The sequence below is a fragment of the Phalacrocorax aristotelis genome, chromosome 17, assembly GCF_949628215.1.
Source record: "Phalacrocorax aristotelis chromosome 17, bGulAri2.1, whole genome shotgun sequence".
NCBI classification, from domain to species: Eukaryota; Metazoa; Chordata; class Aves; order Suliformes; family Phalacrocoracidae; genus Phalacrocorax; species Phalacrocorax aristotelis.
In genome coordinates, this window is record NC_134292.1 from 6,520,977 (window position 1) to 6,531,864 (window position 10,888).

General features: G+C 44.3%; 1 protein-coding gene across 1 annotated transcript; it reads right to left on the minus strand.

The window, feature by feature from the left end:
- Positions 1 to 213: 213 nt before the first annotated feature.
- ZDHHC12 (zDHHC palmitoyltransferase 12) lies at positions 214 to 6,516 on the minus strand. Its single transcript, XM_075112410.1, has 5 exons — positions 6,381 to 6,516; positions 5,923 to 6,059; positions 4,843 to 4,929; positions 3,339 to 3,505; positions 214 to 2,729 (listed from the first exon to the last, which is right to left on the minus strand). Exons 1-5 carry the CDS (start codon positions 6,463 to 6,465, stop codon positions 2,420 to 2,422), a joined length of 786 nt encoding a protein of 261 aa, XP_074968511.1. The 5' UTR covers positions 6,466 to 6,516; the 3' UTR covers positions 214 to 2,419.
- Positions 6,517 to 10,888: the final 4,372 nt, after the last annotated feature.

Here is a 10,888-nt window from a genome sequence, read left to right on the forward strand (position 1 = left end):
AACCTCCTGCTCTGCCTTGCAGCATAATGGTCCTTTTAAAGCAGGATACATGTTTTCCTCACCCTTGTTTGAATAGTAATGGTTGGTTTGGTGTTGGCCCTTGCAGTGTGTGCTGTGACTTAAGGTCAAGGCCTCTGCAAAGTGGTAAGTAGCATGGTGGGTTGTTAGCACAGGTGAAACCTAGAACTTGGGTTCAAAGAGAGAGGCATAAAGAACCAAATAAGGCATGTTTATTCTCTTAGTAAAATAAAAAGACTGTAAATTACCTGCTGCATTTAAAAAATAATTACCAAAGAGAGCAAAACTGTGTTTTGAGCTTTAGTACATGCTGACAAATTTTTATTTGACTGATACCTGAAGAACCAGAAATTGCTATGTGGCTGATGGGGCATACTTAAGCAAGTGCCACAAACAGGCATGAAAGACACTGAGGTGCTGGAGCGTGTCCAGGGAAGGGCAACGAAGCTGGGGAAGGGTCTGGAGAACAAGTCTGATGAGGAGCAGCTGAGGGAGCTGGGGGTTTTTGCTCTGCAGGAGGCTGAGGGGAGACCTTATCACTCTCTACAGCTGCCTGAAGGGAGGCTGTAGTGAGATGGATGTTGGTCTCTTCTCCCAAGTTACAAGCAATAGGACAAGAGGAAATGGCCTCAAGCTGCATCAGAAGAGTTTTGGATTGGATATTAGGAAAATTTCTTCACCAAAAGGGTTGTCAAGCATTGGAACAGGCTGCCCAGGGAAGTGGTTAGGTCACCATCCCTGGAGATATTTAAAAGACATGAAGATGTGGTGCTTGGGGACATAGTTTAGTTGGGGACTTGGTACTGCTGGGTTAATGGTTGGACTTGATGATCCTAAAGGTCCTTTCCAAACTAAATGATTCTAGGATTCTAAACTGCAGAATCCTTTTTGGATGGTATACCATTATTAAGAAAACAATTCTTAGTGTTCTGATATCCCTCTGATAGGAGTTTCTACCCTGAACAAACCAGACTGGACAGAGATTACAAACTCTGGAGATGGTCACAAAAGGGATCCTTCTGCTTTTGGACTGTCATGCTGTAACTACACTGTCCTTTCCTGAGTGCTCATCAACTTTAAACCCTGAGTACATCCCACCAGCTTGCCAGATGTGCTCTTGAGCTGGTGTTAATTCTTGAGCCAAGGCAATTAAGGGACAAAATAATTTTAACTAAGGGTTTTTTGTGGTGCTGGTGGCTTGGTTTTGTTTTTTGTGGTTTTTGTTTTTTAGCAGAATAGCATCAGGACTAAAATTCACACCACGGCCCTTTCTGTTTTTAAAGCTAAAATTGGTCAGCCCAAACTTCCTTTTAGTTCCTCATGGAAACTTGAAGTATGACCTTTTACTACAATGAAAAACAAGTAAGCTTGCTGCTATCCTAGAAAGCTATCGGCACCCTCTCATCTCAATGAAACAAACAGGACCTGGAATCTTTCCTCTTGCATTGAAACTTTGTATTCTTTTATTAAAATTTTAGAGTATGTTGAGGTAGTAGTATTACCAACAGTGTTACTTGAGCTAGGCAAGAAGTACCCACCTCTGCTACTGATTCTCTCCCCACAAGCTACAGGAAAGGCCTGAGCATGAAGTTATCTGCAGAAATAATTCCATAGGCAAGTATTACTTTGTCCAAAGAAAAGTGGATGGTTATCATTCTTTGCTGACTTCATTCAAAATAGTCTGTGAATTTTTAACGGCACCATCAACTTAAAAATGTCAGGAAGCTGGTCAGGGCATCACAAAGTACAGGCTAATTAACTCCTAAGCTGAATTTGGTGGCTTACTGATGTTTCTCATACATGTTAACACTATTAAGCCTCAAATCTTTGTGAAATGCGTAAAGTTTAGTCATATGGTCAAAATGAAATTTGGTTTTGACTGTCTAAATATTTACTCAAATATTTCTATTACGTGCCCAACACTACTGACAAAAGGCACTGAGGTTCTCACAGTGAGAACTATGCTGAAGAAAGGCCACAGGAATTATATTGATTCTGACTGGGTTTGTCTGTAATAGCTGCTGTTTTCTAGCAGCAAAAGGAAAGGGAAACTTTGGGGAAGAGACACGAACATGGGTGCTCACACTACTCATGCAGATGTAGATGCAGTTATTAAAAGGAAGTAAATTTAGAGAGAGACCTTTGATCAGTCCAGAAATCAGCCCTGCTGGCCTTCCCAGAACCAGTGTCTCCCCTTTAACAGTGTTATTTTTATTATATAAAAAAAAAACCCTGACTATCCTTGAAATATAATGTGCAGGATGAACAGGTTGTGGAACAGGCTGCATAGTTCATGATGTACTAAAGTTCTGTGCAAGGAAACAGCAGCAATTTCATTAGCAAAGCTTTACCCAGCAACCTGCAGCTGTGTTGGCACTTTACCAGGTTGGTACTACTGTGACTAGACAGGCTCATTGTTCCTGTGAAAATAGATTGTCTCCCATACAGTGAGGTGGCACGAACAGAAGAATCTCCAGAGATTGAGGATTATGCCTTGGTCAAAGGGATTCTCCAACTCAGAGTGTCGCAGGTAGGAGATGCGGTGATGTGACATGAATTCCCAGGTGGTGGTGTTGCATGAGATCAGATAGAGGTGTGAAATAAGCAGCAGCAGGACAACAATGGTGAATATGACTATCAGGAGGAAGGTCACGAGGAGGAGAATGTTGTGCTGCAGCCAGTCCCAGGACTGTTCAAAGTAGAGGCCTGACCTTTCAATTTAAAGATAAATAAGTTCATGGTTAAAGATGCAGAACTAGTTACATAAGCCAAGCAAACTTGATGGCGCATTTAAGTTTACTTCGTAACTAGTGAGCTTAGTATAAGAGTTTACAGTATATCAACTCTCTGTAGTAAATGATTAAGGGACTGCACCAGTAGTTATTTAGAATCTAAGAAGTTTAAAAGATGCTGGTTCCCCTGACAGCTGAGAGAGACAATCGTCTTCAGTTAACTCCTCTCCTGAACAGGCGTTCAGCTGAACCCCCCCAGGGTTTACAAATCCAAGTACTGGAAACAAAGATTATATTATAGTAACTGAAGCAAAATTAGTTAGCTTTTGTACTGTTGTTAATTCTGTTAATTTAGGCTTAAAACGAAGGTGAACAATGAAATCCAAATTATCAGATTCTGCTCAACTACTGATGAGCTCTATTGTTCCTCAGCAGATTCGGGGGCTCATAAGAGCTGATCTCCAGGATGCAAAAGAGGGTGAAGATATACAACCAATCTAGTCACTGCTATAAACCCTTTTGAGGGGCTCTAGGAGCACCAAAACTTTTAGCGATCTCAGAGGTAAAAGTGCTGACTCCAGGCCTTACCAAGCAATGTGACCTCCCCACAGCAAAACTACAAGCTGCACGCTCAAGTAGGCTATGAAGAGGGGATGATTCTTCTCTCCTACACAGTTCTCAATCCAGGGACAGTGATGATCGTAACGCCGTACACAGTGTTGGCACAGCTGGCAGTGCTTGGCTCGCATTGGTTGCTGCAAAACAAAAACCAACAAACACACACTAGCAATAGTCTACTGGTTCAGCTCCCTGTTTGGCAGAAGAGAGCATCATGCAATATCATCTTCCTCCATAGCAGTACTGTCCCAAAAGCACTCCATTTCGAGGTAACAGCACAACATAAACATTCCTGAGACAACTAAAGGGGATCATGATTCCCCTGGTACAGACCCAAATGAGTGAGAATCAAAGCAAATGCCTCTGCCACACTATCTCTATCTAGACATTTTCTTTATTACCTACCTATTTATAGGAAGTCCAGTGTGCAAAGGGAGATGGAGCCAGTCTGTTCTATTCAGGAAAGCATGAGCAGAGTGTCGAGGTGAAAAACTAGGACCACAGCTATTGAAGAAAGTGTGCAGGGATTGGATGTCTTTTATAGGACTGCACAGAGGAAGGAAGTGTCTCTGCTTCTGTGTGAATACAAGACACTTGCACAGGAAAGCAGCTCAAGTACCAGGAACAGAGAAGATGAAAGACCTGGCTGAGGTAGGTAGGGGTGCACGTGTGTGTGTGTCTCTACACACTCACGTCCTGGGTGTGCCTCCTAGGGTTTGTTTCCTGAGGCATATGTAAGTTTTGCCAGCTTTTCCTCTTGCAATAAGCTGACTTCTCCTGGTAGATATTCTTCAGGAATTTATGGAAGCTGGGATAATGCTGGATTTTACTAAACTGATAAGGATTGCTCTGAAAACAGGTATTTCTAGGCTTTAGGCAAACTGTTTTAAGAGTTAATTCAATTGCTCTAATTTTCCCTTCATTCTTTCTTTTACAACTCGGGCTAATATTTTCTTGCTTTTAGGCCTCCAAACAAGCTCATAGCTACTACCAGTTCTTATAGGTCATGCTCAGCTGCTTTTCTGACTATCAAGGTATTTTCAACTAGCCTTTTTGACAATACTGTGAAGACTGACTGACATGGGAGGAAGAATGCAGAATACAATTTTCCCATGGCAAAAGATCCTTATTTCTATGAGAAAGCAGGCACTTGTTTCAGCCTTGGAAAATTAGCATATATGCCAGTGTCCATCACTACTACGCCTTCAGCTACGCAACTGATCTGGATCACTTTTCAATTCAGGACTGTATCTGAATTCAATTTGCCAGTTGTATTTACTCTTCCTGTGAGTTTTTCAGAAGCAGGGTGACCCTATGACAGAATTAATCAGATCTGCCTTGCCTCCAAACCACCGAGCAGTAATGATAGAGCAGAAAAACACCAGCAACAGCAACTGAACAAAAATGTTGCCAAAAAAATGTAAGCTTGCAAATTGCTAATCCCATTCTCCTCTAGCATGTTATGAATGCCTACCTTCACCATGCAGTAACCACATCGCCGCATCTTAATATTACTTGGAACTTGGGGTATCGCCATGCTTTGTTCTTCGCTCTTGCCTGCCTACAAAAAAGAGAAATGGAGTGACTATGGAGGTTTTGTGTGCTGCTGTCTGAAGTACAGCAGCTACTACTGCACTTGGCATGACTGAGTTCTCTGGATCCCTTTACTTAGAGATAGCCAGCGCTGGTAACTGTTATCATTAGGAAAGTTAAAATAATTCCTTAGAATTCCTACAGAAGCTGCTATGTAAATACCGTGGCATGAAATTCCACTGCAGATTAAGGTTAAGATTCAGAGAGAGAACAGGCTACTGTAACCACCAAAAGAATGTTTGCACAGAGGCAGAAATAATTGTGGACAAGACACCACACTGATCCCAACGCTGTGCTCTGGGACAAAACCAAACAAGGTTAGACTTCACTTCCAAAGACGACAATGCTGTCTCTTCGGTATCAGCAGTGCTATTTATTCATAACACAGCCAACATTTACATTAATGATGATTAGAATTTATGCTGCTTTTGTCCTACGCAATCTGTAAGGCAGTGAACTTGGAGACCATCTCTCCCTTACTGAAACTTTGCATCTCTGTTTACCTCACTGTAACTTGTGTCCATGTCCTGTGAGAGGGCAACAAATCTATAAAGAGTTTGATGAACAGAGCTGCGACAGCGCTTTCTTCCAAGCTTGCCATTCAGTTCAGTCTTTTTGCACTTGTACCACTTACCGGTGGTTAGCATAAAATAGGTCACATATACATTCCATAGGGTACTGCAGCCTCTGATGCAAGAGAGGACTTATGCTCAAAAGGCACAGCACACTTACAACTGGAGTGTGGTGTAAAAGACACACTTAAAGTCTCTGACCCTATTGTTATTACAGAATATGAATCAGAGTCTGTCCAGCCTGATCTCCAATGGTCTGTGTATGTTTGCTTTATGCCAAGTGCAACAGAAACTGTTTCAGATTGTTCTTATCTAGATGAGTGGGAAAAAGAAAATAAGCCTATCGATCTTACAGCCTCACAGCTTTTTTCCATCACGAAGTGACATACCTTCGCTTCCTCTTCAGACTTAACAAAACCCGGATCCATGAGAGACACCTTAAAGTACAACAGGACAGAGCAGAAAACCAGTAAGACGAAGATCAGTGGCTGCAGCAGCTCGCCGCGCTCCTCTTTCTTTTGCAGATCTGAAAGGTACCCCCAAAAAAGAGAGTGGTAGTTTCTCGCGAAGTGTTTAGGATTTTTCTCTCTGGCCTTAACAGGGAGAAATCAGGCGGGGAGCGGGCGTGGAGCGAGAAGCGGAGTAGGAGGCAACGGCAGGGGGTCCCGAGCGGCCCACAGCCCCCTCTGCCCTCAGGGCGCCCCGAGGGCCGCGGCAGGGCGGGGCACACCCGTGCCTCCTCCGGGAGCCCGGCATAGCCCGAGCCGGGGCCGTCGCCGCCGAGCTGGGGCGGGCAGCCCCCCCAGCTGGGCCGGGGGTGCGGGAGGGCGGCAGCGGCTCCGCTCACCTGTGCGGTGCAGGAAGAGCCCCAGCGCCAAGCCCCCGCTAAGGGCCGTGTGCGCCGCCCTCACGCACAGCCCGCCAGCCCCCATGGCCGCCGACGGCCCGGAAGGGCGGGCAGCGCCGTCCTGCCGCGGGCAGCGCCCCAAGGCGGGGCTTGGCCGGGCTCGGCGTGGCTGGCGGCCGGCAGGCAGGTCGGGTCCTGGCTTGTCAGGCTCAGCTGCCCCTGAGTGGGAACCGGGGTGTCCCTGTCCTCCCACTGCTTATTTGTAGGGGGAAGCCTGGCTGCCGCCCGCGGGCCTCCATTTTCCCCTCACACCGTCTGCCTGTGTTTTGCCCGGCATGCTGGCCCTCCACCTCGGGGGCCTTTCCCGGGAGAAAGGCGCTTCCCTGCAGCCCTCCGTCCCGCTTATCCTCCCACCCTGACCGGCCCCCCCCGGGATCTGCACGGCCCCTCAGCTGGGGTTCATTGCAGCAGGTGTGGGGGGTGCAGGGCTGCAGGCCATGAGGGCAGCGTCGCCGGTAAAACCGTGTCACAGTTACACCCGAGGCAAATACTGATAAATATACACGTAAGCGATGGAAGGGGTCTTGCAGAGGCGTGCTGTTCGAAGGCGAGGGCTCAGGGTGTCGTCTGGGTGAGACGCCACACCGCGGTGTGTTAACTCTGGTCTCCCCAATTTATTCATTTCATCTGTTGATTTCCATCCCCTAGGGAGAAATGCAGAGGTTGTGCCTGGCTGAATGCGTTTAGACAGCCCTATTAATGTAAACAGAGCTTGTAAAACTGTCTGATATAACTTTGGTAGGAGGCCGCCAGGGTGGGTTTTGATGTAACTTCAGATGTCTGCAGTGAAGATGCTCTGATCTGAGCAAGGTCATTGGACTCCCCCAACAGCAGCAGAGGGAAGCAGGCGTCTAGAGAATGGTCCTTCTCATCTGAAAGCAAACATCTAAAAGTAGTTTAATTGCACCCTAGGTTTGTCTTTATCTTTTGCTAAAAGTACAAAAGCCAAGACGACTAGCTTAGATGTACACATTCACACTTTGAATGTCTGTCTGTTTAGGGGAGATAAATCTCACCACAGGCCTGTAAAAGTTCTGAAATCAGTGTTTTCTCTTTAAACTCTTCATTTTTAACATAGATGTATCTTGCTGCTTTTGTTCCTCCTTTCCCAGTAAAAATTTAGAAAGAAAAAGCACATTCTTTGAAAATTTATCCTCCAGCACCTGAAAAGTAGCTGATTCCTTGGTATTATCTGACCACAAATGGGGTGTTCTTGATTATTTTAGGCTTTTTTAAGTGAGACAATGGCCACCAACTGATTCCAGGAAAGTACCTGGCTGCAAAGGTCACTTAAGTGGTTTACCTGAGACAGCTGTGTTGAAATGTTAATAGAAATTGTAGTCTAAATTTCTAAAAATCATTGAAATCCTCTTTTTTTTTTATTCTAGGCAAATGCAAAGCCAACAGAAATCCTCCCTCAGACACCTCACAGACTGCATCAGTGCTTGTCAAACCTCGCATACAGATGGCCCTGCTACTCTCTGCCTGCTTTAAATATCCTGAAAATCTTTCTATTCCCTGAGTTGCAAAGGAAGCTTTTCAGAACAGTAGGAAGCCCAGAACAGTAACATCAGGCTCTGTCTACAAACAGAAAGAAAAGGTGGGTAGTGTCTTTCCGTTCTTTGGAGAAAGGTGTAAGTGTTAAAGCTTAATGAAGGCAATTTGAGTAGTAACAATATTACCCACTTGAAAGCGGAAACATTTTGATATTCTAGAATAATCAGTCCTAAGGAATGTATTTTCACTCTCTTTGTGATTAGAATTATTTGGTCTATGTTACACTTTTTATCTTTTCTTTCCGCTTCAAAACCTGTCTTACAGAGATCAGAGCTTATTTCTGTTTCAAGGGTTTCAACCTAAATGACTGGTTGAAATTAGGCTTAGTTCCAGAAAGCCTCTACTAACAAGTTTCTGAGTGGAGAATCTAGATTCTTATGGCATTCCAGCTAGGAATTTCATGCTGTTGGAAGCCTAAGGTATCTCTCTGTACTCTTATAACACAGTACATTTTCAGCTTCCATGTGATTCCTCCTCCTACCTCAGTCACCTAGAGTCTGATCCTTTAGAGAGTTTACAATGACCGTTGAATTAACTGGCAGCTGAACCCTTGCAGGAAGAAAGCCACGCTGGCCTTAAAGCAGATTGACTCTTTTAAGCTAGAGTATTTTCTTAAATACACAGTTTCTGCCCACTAAGCTTAGGCTGTGGAATGCAAGCCACAGATCTGTTAGAGAGTTCAGAGGCAATCTGTACAGCCAAATATTGTTCTGATTTTTTTTTCTCCTCTCACATAATTTTCTAACAATACACTCGTCCTCCACGCCTCTTTTCTATTGACAAACAGTATTGTATCCCTTGGAGCATTGAGAGGAAAAGCCACTGAACTGCATCATCAACACAGGGCAGTTCCTTTCATTTTTAATGAAATATATGACAGCAAATGGACTGGTAATATACCTAAATAAACCACATTCATAGACCAAAGGAAGAGGACATTGTTAAGCACTAGGTTTAATACACAGCGAGTATCCAATGGATACAACAGAAAAGTTAATTCATTCAGAATTGTAAGGAAGCAACGGTTGTGCATTTTTTTGCTGGATTTCACCATGTACAAACATTTGAACCAGGCCTCTCAACGTTAGGCAGGTCAATGGACAGAGTAAAAGCAGATGCTTGCTCATAATAACTGAGGTTATTTTTGTTAAGCAAAACAAGGAAATACATATTTGGTTAGCTTAAAAACTTTTTTTAAACAAGAAAAGAATTACAGAGAGAATCAGTGACAATTATATGAAATCAAAATATAGTCTGCTAAAGCAGAAGTGTTTCAGTTCAGCAGGAAATCTCCCTCATTCCTTTTTTTAAGTGCTGTCTTCTCATCCAGCCCCCATGTTGCTTTTCATCCATTCCTGACAACCATTACCCTCTGTGCTTCATGCACATGGGTGTTGTGGGGACCAGCTGTTTCCCTACTTTTATTTTTTCCAGCACAAGCTACCCTCTGAGTTGTGGCAGGCTCCTCCCTAAACACTCTCAAGAAAACATCTTTTCTGTGGAGTAGTGCCTGAAGGCAGTGCCCCTATAGCTCTTGCTCTACTGGTAATTAATTGCCACCTTCGAGTGATGAGAGGGGAACAGGCTCACAGCTCCAAGACTTTTCTTCCCACTCATCTTTTGCAGGGACCAGAGTGACTGCAGCAGAAGCCCAACCAGGATGAAAAGCTGGGTAGGATTCCATGCTGAACAGATACTGTTTCAGCCAGTAGGTAGGGGCAGGGTAATAGCAGCCATGATGCAGATGGGGCAGAAGAAGCAGAAGAATTATCTGCAATGTTAGTAATTGCCTCAAATATCACCGCTGAGCTTTCTTGGCTTGGTTTAGGTGAGAAAGTCTGGTGCTCTGGGTGTTAAGCATCATACAAGTAGATGCCAATCTGTGTAAGCAATTCCTCCCACAGACCTTTTAAAATGGAAGCACTTGTGGAAAGTTGCCCACCCATTTGCTTTCTTATCTATTCCAGAGAAAATGGCAAACACCTGACACCCTGCGTGCTGAGGACTGCTGTATTATTGACTTGGGCCCCTGAACGACAAGGTATCCTCCAGCCAGGAAGGAGACTACATACAGTCAAGGTAGAGGGTTATGTTGTTGCCACAGTCTCTGCAGAGAACTACTGAGTTGTGTTCGTGCTCTGCCTGCCATGCTTTTGAGGATTAAGGGAAATGTAGTAGTGAAAACATGCGTAAGAGTGTGAATGGGACAACAACTATGGAGCACAAGGAGACCCTCTGCCATGTCTTTACACGCTCTGAACTTCTTTCCAGCTGGCTTCTCATTTGACAGATAGAACCCTGTTCGTTTTCTGGGAAGGGTTGGCTCCATAATTCTGTGTAGAATTGAAGTTTCCTGGTTCACTCCTTTGCTCCAGCAAAGCTGGAAGTCCTGAGAGGCTGTAACAGTCAAGCATTTCAGGGTATCCAACTTCTCCTTTTACATTAGACCTTCATAAAAAATCAGCCACATTGCCCTCTCCTCCTTTGCAGAATACTGGTATGATGTCTGCAGCCAACTATCCTGTTCTGTCCTGAGCATTGGATCTATGGCAAGAATTCATTAACTCCTCTTTGGCTCTAAAAAGTGCTTTCAGGCCATGGCACATGTGTTATGCCTAGGGTGCAACAGCTCCTGTCCTTTCAGTTAGGGAAAGTGAGGTACAGCGTAGTTTCAAACTCCCAATTACAGGAATTCCTGGATTATGCTCAGGTGTTCAGAGGATACCTTCCTCTCTTTTCCTCCTTACTGAAAGTAAATGTTATTTTTCAGCTTGCAAAATTTTTTGGCTTGAAGACATTGAAGCTTGTAGCCAAAGCTCATGTTACTCTAACAGGGATGCTGTTTCTTTTAAAATGTTGTCTCAGGAGTTTACCTTGCTGGTGGCCTGACT